The 16,749-nt window shown below is 36.2% G+C and overlaps 1 protein-coding gene across 1 annotated transcript; it reads right to left on the bottom strand.

Moving 5' to 3' along the window:
• Window positions 1-8,217: 8,217 nt before the first annotated feature.
• Window positions 8,218-11,261, bottom strand: LOC100372436 (uncharacterized). Its single transcript, XM_085504091.1, has 2 exons — window positions 11,196-11,261; window positions 8,218-9,643 (listed from the first exon to the last, which is right to left on the bottom strand). Exon 2 carries the CDS (start codon window positions 9,588-9,590, stop codon window positions 8,280-8,282), a length of 1,311 nt encoding a protein of 436 aa, XP_085360217.1. The 5' UTR covers window positions 9,591-9,643; window positions 11,196-11,261; the 3' UTR covers window positions 8,218-8,279.
• Window positions 11,262-16,749: the final 5,488 nt, after the last annotated feature.

Here is a 16,749-nt window from a genome sequence, read left to right as displayed (position 1 = left end):
ACGGCGCACTGCTTCAATTAGCGTCACAGGTTGAATGGAGCCTCTAACCGGGGTCACAATGAGCGGTGCACTGCCTCAATTAGCATCACAGGTTGAATGGAACTCACTAACCGGGGTCAGAATGAGCGGTGCAATCATAGTCAGCTGGCGCACACGTGATAATAAAATAAATACGATATTTACTATATGGGGGCCGCCATCTTGAATGACGCATAAAACTAAATAAGAGACAAGTTGTGAAACGCGTTTTTCAGATTCCTACAAATCAGGACAAAAATACCAATCTTTCACAAAAATAAGGTCCGTTGGGGTTATATTAAGCCAACCGATAACAAAATTCGGCCAAATTCGTCGTTTTTGTGTGGAAAAATCCCTTGCATACGAACACCTAATTACGCAAAGAACATAGAACACTAAGCCGGGGTATTTGAAACCGAAATTGTCATCTAAGCGTTAGGCCGTCGCTGATTGGCTGCTGTGCTGGAATGCCAATTTTTAGTTTCAAATACCCCGGCTTAGTGTTCTATGTTCTTCGCGTAATTAGGTGTTCGTATGCAAGGGATTTTTCCACACAAAAACGACGAATTCGGCCGAATTTTGTTATCGGTTGGCTTAATATAACCCCAACGGACCTTATTTTTGTGAAAGATTGGTATTTTTGTCCTGATTTGTAGGAATCTGAAAAACGCGTTTCACAACTTGTCTCTTATTTAGTGTTATGCGTCATTCAAGATGGCGGCCCCCATATAGTAAATATCGCATTTATTTTATTATATCAGATGTGCGCCAGCTGACTGTGGGTGCAATGCCCCAATTAGCGTCACAGGTTGAATGAAGCCCCCTAACCGGGGTCAGAATGAGCGGTGCACTGCCTAAATTAGCGTCAAAGGTTGAATGGAGCCTTCTAACCAGGGCCAGAATGAGCGTTACACTGCCTCAATTAGCGTCACAGGTTGAATGGAACCCCCTAACCGGGGTCAGAATGAATGGCGCACTGCTTCAATTAGCGTCACAGGTTTAATGGAGCCCCTAACCGGGGTCACAATGAGCGGTGCACTGCCTCAATTAGCGTCACAGGTTGAATGGAGCCCCTAACCGAGGTCAGAATGAACAGTGCACTGCTTCAATTAGCGTCACAGGTTGAATGGAGCCCCTAACCGGGGCCACAATGAGCGGTGTACTGCCTCAATTAGCGTCACAGGTTGAATGGAGCCCCTAACCGGGGTCAGAATGAGCGGTACACTGCTTCAATTAGCGTCACAGGTTGATTATTACATGCCTTCATCCGCCCACCAATCAAACACACACTTTAGCATAGGATAGTGCCCTCGCGCAAAGAGATCATTTGCTCTCTTAAAGTCGGGCAAATGATTACCTGCACTCGGGCACAAACGCTCATATTCGGGAAGTAATATAATAATGGTGCCCCCTAACCGGGGTCAGAATGAGCGGTGTATTGCCTTCAGGTTCAATGAAGCCCCCTAGCCGGGGTGGTAGAGTAAGCGGTGCACTGCTAGTCTGGTCCCCTGCCCCAATTTCAACGCTGAGTGCACTGCCTCAAATAGCGTCACAGATTGTATGGAACCCCCTAACTGGGATGGAAAAATGAGCTATACATGCCTCAAATAGCATCATTGTGTACGAAAGCCCGGTAGTTAAGAAGGTTTGGGACGAATTGAAAGGTATATGTCAAGTTGCCACAGTTTGATTATAATTGGATGCCAACCGAAACCGAAAATAAAAAAAAAAGATTAGGACCAAATCAAGTGTCCGAAATGCCGTGTGATTATCAAAACTTGCATATTTACAGCGACATGCCAGATATTGTCTTTAATTATGAAATACATACAATTTATACTTAGTAAATCATGGCAGAACTTATTTATACGAACAATTTATTAACTCATAACAACCTACTGAAGGAGGTTAAAGGTTACAACAACAACAAAAATTACAGATAAAAATTAATCAAATTACAATGGCTAATAGTTTAAAGACAACCAGAAACAGACTAAATTGAAGTTAGTAACGGAAATATATAATAAAGTAAAATGAAACACCAACAAAAAACTATAAACTGAATATAAAAACAAAAACCCAATGAATAGGTTTAAAAAAAGTTAATGACTAAGTAGGTGCTGCTGTCTAATAGCAAAGCTGTATTTCAGATATTGTGCCAGAGGAATTGCTAAGTTATTATTTGACATTATTTTTATGAATCTATTTTCATTTATAAGTGGGATGATACTCAAAGTACAAAGGTCCTGTTGGTGTGTACATATGTATTTTGTTACCAAAATAATTAGGTTAAGCCAGCAGAAATGTTGCAAAAGCACGTGTCATTCCATGTACCATATTGCTATGAATTTTACACACATTTGTGACAGTTATGAATACCACGAAGGCACATAGCGACTATGGGAGAAGTGTGAGTGTATACTTCATGTTGTCAACTTTGATAGATTTGGTTAAGTTCATTAATTTAAAGTTCTATTTAATTTTCCCAGATTAAATACACGTTTAGGATGCTAAAAATAGGAAAACAATTATTATTATTGTTTACCTGTTAGCTAGTAGATGTATTATATACCTCAACGCTCATTATATTGTGAACAACACATTAAATGACGGAGTGGTCCCTGGCCTTATATTTCATCGCACATGCCTTTAAAATCCGCACCTCAGCCTGAAAATAAGGAGTAAGGTCATTTGTAGTCGTTGTCATGACAAGCATTGCTATCTACATCGGATGTATTTAATCTTAAAAAAATAACGACTTGAACGAAGGAGAAAATAAAGACGTGATTACAACGATTACAACGTCAACAATAACAAGCCACCACCCACATTATAAATAAAATCTCTAGAAAATATTATTCGACGATATGGCGTCTGGGTTTGATATATCCACATATCATACAGACTGTTACTTACATAATCTATAGTCATTGAAATACAATTTTACCATCTGCCTAACGATTATTTGTTTAAAATTAACCATTTGGTAGTATGTCATCAACGACGAGAGTTTGTAATATCCAGCATTCTTTGTCATAAACATTGGTCGTATGTTTACTGAATATTCGCATTACATGACTCAGTGAAAATTAAAAATTGCAATCTAATTCATTAATTTTGTTTTGTTTTTTAATTGCTACATTGATTTCAGTCAATTTTGTGTTTCCGATTGAACTGGTAGTTAAATCCTACCTAGTGCATCTCGGCAAATCAGAATGCTTTATTACCGGACCAGGAGTCTGGCTCGTTTTCTCAAGTCAAATCACTTTGTTCTCTTCAATTGTAATTGGTATTGTGTATGCCTTTGTTCTGGAACCGTTATATAGATCACGTGACATAACATAGAAAACGTTGATGAAGTTTTGCTGTGCTAAGAAAAAATAAGCCTCAGAGCTCAGTTAAATCTCAGAGCTCACAATGCGACGTGACAGGAGGCTCTTCATTTCATCTCCAATACAATGTCGGCCACTGCCCTATATAATAGCTAGATCACTACAATGACCATTATACAACCTCTGGGTACAGGGTCCACCCACCATTGAGTTTGCACATTTTATGAAAACAAGATAATCCGAATGGTCATCACTTATGTACACTGTAACCACGCTTATGCCGGCTACCATACATTCCATATCATTTTATAACACTAGCCTCGCTCTGGTTACAAACTACCAGGGTACAACGATTATTGTCTTCTATATATATCGGAGTAAAATCACCTTACAGAAATCAATATTGCGTGTCTATGCAAGCATTGGTCCGGGCCATCAATCATTGGTAGGAGATATGATATGCCAATATAAATGAGAGATTTATAAGATGTAATAAAACACAAATATAGTACTGAACAAATTTATTTCACATACAACTATAGCGATTATACTCTACATATGAATACAACTATAGCGATTATACTCTACATATGAATACAACTATAGCGGTTATATTCTACATATGAATACAACTATAGCGATTATACTCTACATATGAATACAACTATAGCGATTACACTCTACATATGAATACAACTATAGCGATTATACTCTACATATGAATACAACTATAGCGATTATACTCTACATATGAATACAACTATAGCGATTATACTCTACATATGAATACAACTATAGCGATTATACTCTACATATGAATACAACTATAGCGATTATACTCTACATATGAATACAACTATAGCGATTATACTCTACACATGAATACAACTATAGCGATTATACTCTACATATGAATACAACTATAGCGATTATACTCTACATATGAATACAACTATAGCGATTATACTCTACATATGAATACAACTATAGCGATTATACTCTACACATGAATACAACTATAGCGATTATACTCTACATATGAATACAACTATAGCGATTATACTCTACATATGAATACAACTATAGCGATTATACTCTACATATGAATACAACTATAGCGATTATACTCTACATATGAATACAACTATAGCGATTATACTCTACATATGAATACAACTATAGCGATTATACTCTACATATGAATACAACTATAGCGATTATACTCTACATATGAATACAACTATAGCGATTATACTTTACATATGAATACAACTATAGCGATTACACTCTACATATGAATACAACTATAGCGATTACACTCTACATATGAATACAACTATAGCGATTACACTCTACATATGAATACAACTATAGCGATTATACTCTACATATGAATACAACTATAGCGATTACACTCTACATATGAATACAACTATAGCGATTATACTCTACATATGAATACAACTATAGCGATTATACTCTACATGTGAATACAACTATAGCGATTACACTCTACATATGAATACAACTATAGCGATTATACTCTACACATGAATACAACTATAGCGATTATACTCTACATATGAATACAACTATAGCGATTACACTCTACATATGAATACAACTATAGCGATTACACTCTACATATGAATACAACTATAGCGATTATACTCTACATATGAATACAGCTATAGCGATTACACTCCACATATGAATACAACTGTAGCGATTACACTCTACATATGAATACAACTATAGCGATTATACTCTACATATGAATACAACTATAGCGATTATACTCTACATATGAATACAACTATAGCGATTATACTCTACATATGAATACAGCTATAGCGATTACACTCGACATATGAATACAACTATAGCGATTATACTCTACATATGAATACAACTGTAGCGATTATACTCTACATATGAATACAACTATAGCGATTACACTCTACATATGAATACAACTATAGCGGTTATATTCTACATATGAATACAACTATAGCGATTATACTCTACATATGAATACAACTATAGCGATTATACTCTACATATGAATACAACTATAGCGATTATACTCTACATATGAATACAACTATAGCGATTATACTCTACATATGAATACAACTATAGCGATTATACTCTACATATGAATACAACTATAGCGATTACACTCTACATATGAATACAACTATAGCGATTATACTCTACATATGAATACAACTATAGCGATTACACTCTACATATGAATACAACTATCGCGATTATACTCTACATATGAATACAACTATAGCGATTATACTCTACATATGAATACAACTATCGCGATTATACTCTACATATGAATACAGCTATAGCGATTACACTCTACATATGAATACAACTGTAGCGATTACACTCTACATATGAATACAACTATAGCGATTATACTCTACATATGAATACAACTATAGCGATTATACTCTACATATGAATACAACTATAGCGATTATACTCTACATATGAATACAGCTATAGCGATTACACTCTACATATGAATACAACTATAGCGATTATACTCTACATATGAATACAACTGTAGCGATTATACTCTACATATGAATACAACTATAGCGATTACACTCTACATATGAATACAACTATAGCGGTTATATTCTACATATGAATACAACTATAGCGATTATACTCTACATATGAATACAACTATAGCGATTATACTCTACATATGAATACAACTATAGCGATTATACTCTACATATGAATACAACTATAGCGATTATACTCTACATATGAATACAGCTATAGCGATTACACTCTACATATGAATACAACTATAGCGATTATACTCTACATATGAATACAACTGTAGCGATTATACTCTACATATGAATACAACTATAGCGATTACACTCTACATATGAATACAACTATAGCGGTTATATTCTACATATGAATACAACTATAGCGATTATACTCTACATATGAATACAACTATAGCGATTATACTCTACATATGAATACAACTATAGCGATTATACTCTACATATGAATACAACTATAGCGATTATACTCTACATATGAATACAACTATAGCGATTATACTCTACATATGAATACAACTATAGCGATTATACTCTACATATGAATACAACTATAGCGATTACACTCTACATATGAATACAACTATAGCGATTATACTCTACATATGAATACAACTATAGCGATTATACTCTACATATGAATACAACTATAGCGATTACACTCTACATATGAATACAACCTTTGCAATTGCAGTCTGCATAAAGACAAAGATGGGTGTATTTAAAAGAACATCCGACGAGCAATGCATGAAGTAACCAAGAGAGCTGTAATTGTAATTAATTCCCATGAATAAAATATTCATTTATAATGAGGGAAATATCACATCATAGAGCGAACTCAGTTTGTCAAACCGTGAAGGTAATAGTTAAATAATAACACATGTTTGTGATGGCTAAAGTTTGTTGAAAACCTCGAAAGCAACCCCGAAAGCAACAGCGGCCGGGCAGCAGCAGTGCAGCGAACGACAATTTGTTATGCGCAGTAGTTTCAGTGACGTCATCCATATGATATACCCATGCAATATCCTCTTGGCGGGCAATATGCCATGTAATACCCATTTTTATTCAATGTCATGTGGCCGATTCTCAACCAATAACAGCATGCGTAACATCAGTGAGATGTGATAATACATTATAGAGTGAGCTCACTGGCGATGGGGTTATATCACCGTCATGATAGCATTTACTGACAATTAGGACAATATTACATAATAGAACGACCCCGTATTGATGACGATGGGGTGGGGGGGGGGGCAGTAGCACATCATATATTTAACTCATAATTACTGTAATCAGGGCAATATCACGTCAGAGAAACCTTGTTTTGACTGACAGTAAGGATAATATCACATCACAGATCGACATTGTATTGACTGATGGTGGAGGAGGAAATAGCACATCATAGAGTCAACTTGTGACTGGAAATTAGAGAAATACCATGTCATAGAGAAACCTCGTATTTACTGATAATTATGACAATATTACTTTATGGAACGACCCCGTATTGATGACGTTGAGAGGGGGGCAATAGCACACCATAGATTTAACTCATATTTACTGTAATAAGAGCAATATCACGTCAGAGAAACCTTGTTTTGATCGACAGTAAGGGTAATATCACATCATATTGACTGGCATTATCACATCATAGAGAAACCTCGTATTGACTGATGGTAATGGCAATAACACACCTCAAGTATAAAGACGGATCTAGTGACTGTTTGTTCATTTCATTGAAGGGTCATATTTGATGTAACAGAGTGAGACAATCATCTTACGTAATAAGTTGCTTTAATAAACTATCTCACAATTAACAATAATTCCAGATTTTCAAACATTTGAAAATAAATACGATGCGAAATGTGTTTTCAATAACATTCGCTTAAAATAATTAATGAACATGGTAAAAACTGACCGACTCTATGAATGCTAATTACTAGTAAATGCAAATATTCCTAGTGACAACGCCATTATCGGAACTGATAAAACGTATTATCACCACGCTGTTTACGACGTTAACTATTGTGTGGGTAATAGAATCAATTATTCAAAAATTGCATTAATTGTCTTTATTAAAAACTATATTAACGCGCATGACAAAGTTCGACAGAAAAAATATAAATGTGTTCTATATAAATTCGATATGACTTCATTGTCTCGCGCAGATCAGAATTGTCTTGTTGTAGCTCTTTGGTAATTTGAACGAGTAATAATAGTATTTATTTATTCATTTAAATAAAAAAAATTGTACATGTATTGTAAGATATTACGAACATACTTATATGTTCACATTGGCGCTAATATACGAAGTCTGTCAATTTTAATTTGATAACTTTTCATTAACGAGTACTTTTAATGTTGAAATATCCGAAGAAAGGTTTTGAAGGGTTCCGCGAAGTTGCGTATTTTCAAACTCTAAGTAGTTGGAGCGAGCTTCTTTGGCGTCCCCAAAGGCCTTAGCAGTGTCTCGGTTGAGGCTTGTGGTGTGCGTGTCGTTAATGTTCACTCCGTTTCCCAACGATGACTGAAGATCCACTAACGTCTTAGCAGCCATTACAATTCTTTGCGGTGTGTCCACTAAATTAATGGGATAAATCAAAGGCTGTGCGTATATGGTCGGCCTCGGCATGAATTGCGTGAACGTTGAATTGAAAGAGTTATTTGCTGGGGCGGTATGAGCGCCCGTTAACGGTAAACGTGGCGGAAATAGCCCGGCTCGTTTCAGCGCTTCGATGGCGTTATTAACATGTCCGGATCGCAAACAGAATTGATCATGCAAGGCCAAATTTGCTTCGCTTAGAGGAAATTTGTTTTCATCTGGGTTAGCCGCTTTTGTTAAGTTAATTGGCGTGGCACTGTCCATCTGTTCATCTGGGCTAGGTTCTGCGTCAACGTTACTTCCATAGCTCTTATTTGTCCGGTCAGATGCCGGACTTTTTGTATGTTTCCTTCTCTCAGTACTGTCCAACATATCAGTAGCAGTTAGCTTGTCAGAATTGCATTGTTTTACCTGGACGGTGGTTGTGGGTGGTTTCATCTGTACGGGCCCGTTGTCGGCACATGTTAGATTAGGAGCGTCCAATGTAACTCGTGGTGTTGTTACTCCATCTTCGTAATTACGATGTGCATCGTATTCTTGTTTCATCCCTGTCACGCTTTCCACGTCCAAGACTCCGAATCTACGTTTGAGTGCCACTATTTCTGCTTTTAATTTAGAATTTTCTTTAGTCAGTTGCAATACCTTTGTTTCCATGATGATATCGTTGATTCTTCTTTTCTCCCGTGATCTCTTTGCAGCTTCGTTGTTTCTCCTCCTCTTTTCCCAATACACGGGGTCCTTGTTGTCGTCGGACGTGAACTCGCGTCTTTTTCTCGAATTAATGACAGCATCGCATTGCCACTGATTAGACGCATCGTAGACCGACCCTGGAGTTTGCGATGCTACGATTTGCCGGTTTAGGTGATTCGGCGCTGACGATCCAGCTGATGGTGACACATCTTTTCTTGGAGGGACTGAGAACGGGTTAGGTGCTTGCTGCTGCTGGTTGTAATTCGGAGCAAAACTAGTGTTTGGTACATCGTGGAATGATGACTGTGTCATTTGACTGCACGCCATTGAGACCTGTGCCATACTACCTATGGTGATGTGCCAAGAATGATGTCACGTTTCCAGGCAAATTTGATCTGAAAGATATAAAGATTGAATCATTCATTAATTAGCATATATTCCAACTTTTGACACCATCTACGAATTCACACTGCCACATGAGATCAGCCATTATATCTATGGGGAGGTTCAATGGGGGAAACAGATAAATACACAAGATATACAACGGTTATGCGATAATATAACTAGCTAAGATGATAGTTATTGTGCAAGTGGTTAATAATAATTAAGTATAATAATTTTGCAAAACCTTCATAACTAGATCTTAAAACATAAGTACAACTAAGTCAAATAACAGTATTAACCTTCCAAGGTCTAGGTGTTAAATAACAGTATTAACCTTCCAAGGTCCAAGTGTTAACATTGTCCCTGATAGGTGCGTGATTTCTATTGTGTAACATTGGACGCGGCAACCATGAGTGAAAGGGCATTGACAATCTCTGAACTACGTTGACAAGGTTCAACGCTAGTTACGTAAGCACGTGTGGAACCCCAATTAACAAGTTACGTCACAGTATGCGAGCATTGGCTTTGTTGTACGTGGTCAACAAAGCTGCGCGTGGCGTCCTTGTTAAAGCATTCAACGTCACAATGATTCACTTGCGTAATAATGAATGGGGTTGGCGAAGACAACCGGCAATCGTCATTTGCATACACGTTACACGTTTTGTTCTAGTCAGCATTGCTTGGACGAATAACAGCACACCCTAATCAGCATCACACTCATGCAATTAAATTAAATTATACGCTGTCTATTCAAGTGAAAGCACTGGTGTAAATTTCGATAGATAGCGCTGCAGATGTCAGCCTTGAGTTACGTAATCCCAAATCTCAGAAGGTCACCTGATGCTGGCACGTTTTAAAGCACATATCACAACAGTCATAACATGGAGCTGTATTTTGTTTGCAGTCAAACAGTTGGATAATATACACAATTAAATGTACGTGATAGTGTGCTGCGATTTGCATTACTTCGAAACACAAATTATTCTAGTATAGATAATATATCAGAATTATAAACCCTTAAAAGACACTGAAGAATTATTTGCGGGGGTTAGACAGACAAAGAAAACTCGAATTTAAAGTACTAGAATATCAATGAACTTAAAAGCAAAAGGTAGAACATAAATTCTATCTGTAATTTCATCAAGTGACCATGGAGTTAGAAGGGACGAATTTAACAACGTATGGGCATGGAGTTAGAAGGGACGAATTTAACAACGTATGGGCATGGAGTTAGAAGGGACGAATTTAACAACGTATGGGCATGGAGTTAGAAGGGACGAATTTAACAACGTATGGGCATGGAGTTAGAAGGGACGAATTTAACAACGTATGGGCATGGAGTTAGAAGGGACGAATTTAACAACGTATGGGCATGGAGTTAGAAGGGACGAATTTAACAACGTATGGGCATGGAGTTAGCTCCATGGTATGAGTAAAGGATAAAGGGCATTATGGACGAGACGTAACGTCAACAATACAAATGTTCTTCGTGTACTTTCATTGGTACACGGTCTACTAAATTATCGATGAACACAAATAATATGACAAAGTAATTTAACTTACATATTGGAATGCGTATAGGACCACGTGTGGCAAAGCTCTCGTCACATCCAAATGTCGGGCCGTTACTTACGAATTTAATTTAAGTTTAAGCAATGTTATTACGTAACACATTCACGCATGTGCATTACCACTCCGCTGTACATTCGTTACACAAAAAGTAGTTCCGACATGAAAGGAGTAAGGCCTTTTATACGAACGTATTAATGCGCATTCTATCATTTATGACCGCAAATGAGATGTGAAGTTGACGGCGGATATATTGAGCAACGGTGCCTGGCTTGTTCATTCACGAACGCGCCTGGTTGCCAGCTGATCCGTCTAAAAACCACTGCGTATTGTTTGGGTAGCACATTTTAATGCAATCCATGGGACAGACAATTAACACTAATGTGACGCACGGACTGACGATCATAATAAAGGTGTTTATTATGCTTTTCATACATGCACTGAAGAGCCACGATGAAAATAAACACCATTAACAACCCTTAGATAACATATAGATTGCGTCAGTGTAATTACACAATGACGGGGGAAAAATGAACCAGTAGTCATCACAATATCTAACCAGTACAAACTCAGACCAATAAAGAATAGAATAGAATAATGCTTTATTACATCCTTAATGAAATCTGACATTTCAGTTTTGGTAATTGCTGTATTAAAATAAGTTAGGTTAAGTTAGCGACATTGTTATTCAGTTGAAAGAATTTATCGACTCCAAACTGACACGTCTGCAGATTTCTTTTGAAGATCGGTTTACTAAACTGGAAAAACGGTCCGAAAATAATGTCAAAGAACTCAATAAAAGTTTGCAAAAAATCGAAACTCAACTGCATGAAGCAAATGTACACATCGCACAACTCGAACTGGAAAACAAAGAACTCAAGTCTCGTATCCGTAAAACCGAAATTTCTGCTGATCAACAAAATGGTTATTCGCGCAGAAGTAATTTGATTTTTAAAGGAATTGCTCAGGTTGATTCTAAGAAAACTTGGGACGATTCTGAAATTAAAGTTCGTGCCGTAATTTCGGAGCAACTTGGTATAGAAGCCGACTCTGTTGAAATTGATCGTGCCTACAGAATAAAGCGTGGTCCACTGCCTCAACCAATCGTTGTAAAATTTACCAAATATAAAGATAAGGATCGAGTATATCACGTGTCTAGAAACAAACTACGCGGATCTGAATATCGTATTTCTGAAGATTTTTCGCCTATGGTTCGCAAAGCAAGATGGAAACTAGGATCGTTGCTAGTGAAGGCAAGAAAAGACGGCAAGAAAGCGTCCATGAAATATGATAAGCTATTAATTGATAATGATATTTATGTGTATGACGACGAAACTGATGAAATTAAGCAAATTAAGAACGCATAGAGGTATGGCCAAGACCAGTATATGTACCAAAATAATGTTACTAATAATTGTATTCACTCATCTACTTTGTCATGTATTGTGTGGAATGTGAACGGTCTGAAAACTAAATGGACCAATCCTGACTTTCTGTTATTCTTATCTAAATATGACATTATTTTTCTTACTGAAACATGGAGCACACCTGAAAGCAAATTTGAAATTAATGGTTATGAAAGCTATCACAATTCACGTATCGAGCGCATGCGCTATGGTCGTACTTCTGGTGGCATTAGTGGCGACTTTAACGCCAGAACGGCAACGGAACCAGACTTTACTGAACATGACACCAGGGATTTTTTCGCTGATCAAGTAAATATGCCAGAACCAAAGTTACCGAAAAGGTCTTCCCAGGATCGTGCAATTAATCCATTTGGCCATTTATTACTAGATTTATGTAAAAACTCTAACTGGCCGATTATTTGAAGATAAAGGACTAGGCCATTTTACAGGTGCCAGTGTAATTGATTACGTCCTAACATGTTATGACAATTTTGAACTGTGTAGTGATTTTTCCATAGTTAATAGACCCGATTCTGACCACTTACCAATAACATTTACACTGAAAACTCTAACCCAAAACGAGAACGAATCCTCAATCGAGGGCAGTATTTTTACTAGATATAATTGGAATGTATCAAAAAAGGATCAATTCCATTCATTTTGGAAAGGTGAAACTGCAAAGCTCTTGGTAGAAAGATTTCACACTTTAGCAAATATGGGAAATACTATTGAAGCTGCTAATATCTTATCAGTCTGATTTGTTATTTAACGCGGCTGATGGCATGAAACGTAAATGTAAATTGCCACAGACTATACGAAAGTTTGATAAGAAAAGTAATTGGTTCGACGATGACTGCAAATATATGAAGCAACAGACCAGGAAAGCCCTAAATCAGTTTCGAAATGGTAGATCTGTTGTTAATCTTGAAAACTATATTACTCACAGAAATAATTATCGTATATTGCTAAGGAGCAAAAAGAAACTATTTAACAATCTCAAAAAACGTGAACTTTACATCTCTGCAATCAATCCGAATACAAAGGAATTTCGGAATTTATTAAATAGTAAGAAAAGTGGCCCATCTAAAAAAAAATCCAACCAAGCGCATGGCATGTTTATTTTTTTCAACTCTTTACGAGTACAGATTTGAATTATGGGAATGAAAGTAACATGTTTTTAGAAGAAGTTCAAGACTATCTTGATAATTTATTAATTTTGCCAGAGTCAAATGCAGTTATTGACTATCAGATTTTAGATCAAGCCATTACAATTGTGGAATTGGAACATGCCCTTAGTCGGTTAAATGCAAATAAGACAGCTGGTATTGATGGTTTATCGCCGGAAATATTTAAGCATATTCCTATGATTTTTAAACAATTACTTGTTAAACTTGTCAATACAATACTTAATACTGGTATAAGTTCCCTCCACAATGGGTGCATGGTTTAATTATTCCTGTCTATAAGAAGGGTGAAAGAGATTCAGTTATAATAACTATAGAGGTATTACATTATTGCCTTCGATTACAAAAGTTTTCAGTGATATTATATATCATCGTCTTGCACTATCCTATTGTGGAAGAACAGGCTGGTTTCCATAAAAACTATTCATCAGTTGACAATCTAATCATTTTATCAACCATTATTGATCGTAAATTATACTGCGCATTTATAGATTTTGAAAAGGCATTTGATAGGATTAACCACACCTTACTCTTTTATAAACTAACAAAATCGGGAATGGGTGGCAAATTATTTAAAGTATTGAAGTCCATGTACCAAGATACCAGGGCATGTGTTCGCTCCCCAGTAGGTATTTCTGAATTGTTCAAATGTGAAGTAGGAGTCCAACAAGGCAGTGTTTTATCGCCACTCCTTTTCTCTCTCTTTGTAAATGATCTTGGCGAATCAATACAACACAGCCACGCCGGAGTTTATATAACGTCTATAAAATTATTTTATTTGTTATTTGCATACGATTTGGCAGTTTTTAGCTCTTCCATTATGGGTTTACAACGTCTTCTGAATAATTTGGATCTATATGCAAATAAATGGAGACTAAAAGTTAATATTGATAAATCTAAAGTAATGGTATTTAGGCGTGGGGGCAGATTGAAATCAACTGAGCAATGGTGGCTTGCAGGACATAAACTAGAAGTTGTTTCTTATTATAATTATTTGCGTATATTATTGTCGAGTTCTGGGCTTTGGAACTATGCCCAGTCTAGTTTGGCCAAAAAGCGTCAGGATCGTTGTTTGCGATTAAGAAAAGTATTTCACAATTTGACGGCATTGATGTAAATATTGCATTTAAAATCTTTGATGGTAAAATCCTACCAATTTTAATGTACGTTAGCGAAGTCTGGGGCTTTCACAATGGCAATCAAGTTGAAATTATACAAAACAAATTCTGTCGATTTATATTGAAAGTCTATCATAATGCACCAAATTTGGCTATAAGGGGGGAGTTAGGTAGGTTTACTATTAAAACGTTTAGACTTGTTAGGATTATTAAGTACTGGCTTCGCATTTTATCATTACCCCGACACAGACTGGTATATTTATGTTACATGTTTCAGTACCATGAAGCAGAAAGGGGTAAAAAGTGTTGGGCCCTGAATTTAAAAATGTTACTTCTTTCTTATGGCCTGGGTGAGGCATGGTACAACCTAGGGGTGGGGAACTCTGAATACTTTGTTAAGCTTTTCAAACAGCGATGCTTGGACATTGATATTCAAAATTGGCAAAGTGGACTCGAGCTATTTCCGAAGCTGTGCTTTTATAGAAAATTTAAATATATATTTGGTCAAGAGAATTATTTTAAAACAGTCCAAAAAGACTGTTACAGGGAAGCATTGTGTCGCCTAAGAATTTCTGCTCATTGTCTACGTATTGAAACTGATAGAAAATTCCATAATACACGCACAGAAAGAGTTTGTATTTTATGTAATACCAATTGTTTAGAGGACGAGTACCATTTTTGCATTATCTGTCCGTTTTACCAAGAGTTGAGATCGAAATACATCCCAAGTTATTATTATACACTTCCCTCACCCGAAAAATTTATATCACTATTACAATTACAAAATGCAGTAATCTTGCGTAACATTTCTAAATTTATTTTTCTCGCCACAAAAAACGTAATACAATTATTTTGGTCTGATAGTTCATGTTCTTTTCATATTTTCTTGTTCTTTTTCAGTCACTGTAAAATGACATTGTCCTCTGTAACATTTTATATAATTACAATGAGTATACCTTGAGGCCGGAGGCCTACAGTATTATGAATACATTTATTATTATATTATATAAAATAAGTTAACTTATTCAATGGAAGGTAGTAGCCCTATTACCTTCCATGGTTATACGAATGTCCTTCATGAACTAAAAGTTGTTATCCCCGTGTACTACGCATATTGTGCCATATTTGAAGTTCTTACTCCTCAAACGATCGAATAAATTTATAAGAAACCCATTATAAAACTCATCAAATCAACATGTGCTGCAATTGTAGCCATGGAAGATAGAAAGACCAACCACGAATCGCTGTACTAAATCTGTGTTGGGCACTATTTACTATTTTCAGAAACTTACTTTATTTTTACCTGAAATCACTCATGACTATAAAATGTTGAAAAACTACTTTCCAACTTTATTGGTCACGGCCACCGTCCCTTCGTTGAAGGACGGTGATCACGGCACAATGGCCTATATTTCGGTAATTGAATTTATAATGCTTTCTCTCAACGCTTTCAACGTGTTGTACGATAACAACATTCATACCGTAATAACTACGTTAGTGAATCTCTAGGTAACCATACACATGCACTTTATTCACCTTAATATATCTCTACGGACACATCTAATATTCTTAGGAATTTTCTGGAACGTTTATCTCTCCAAAATTACCAGAACTAATTTTAAAATTATGAATTACAGTTTTATGTATTTTTGACCAATTTCCAACTGAAAATAGCCACCAAAGTATGACTGAATGCAACCACAATTTCATTGTTTCTATGGTAACGAGTTCTCTACTACGGTCTTTGTGGTGGATCTTTTTTTGTATTAGGGACTGTGATGTGATTTGGTTTTGTTCTCTCAGAAAAAGATCAAGATTCAAGATTTCCGCCTCGTTATAT

This window comes from Saccoglossus kowalevskii, chromosome 9 (assembly GCF_978046115.1).
Source record: "Saccoglossus kowalevskii chromosome 9, keSacKowa6.1, whole genome shotgun sequence".
Lineage (NCBI taxonomy): Eukaryota > Metazoa > Hemichordata > Enteropneusta > Harrimaniidae > Saccoglossus > Saccoglossus kowalevskii.
Note: the sequence above shows the minus strand (reverse complement) of the source record. Positions and strands in the feature narration are given on the sequence as shown.

Coding starts and splice junctions, on each gene's coding strand:
- LOC100372436 (XM_085504091.1), bottom strand. CDS start 9,590: ATGGCACAGGTCTCAATGGCGTGCAGTCAAATGACACAGTCATCATTC.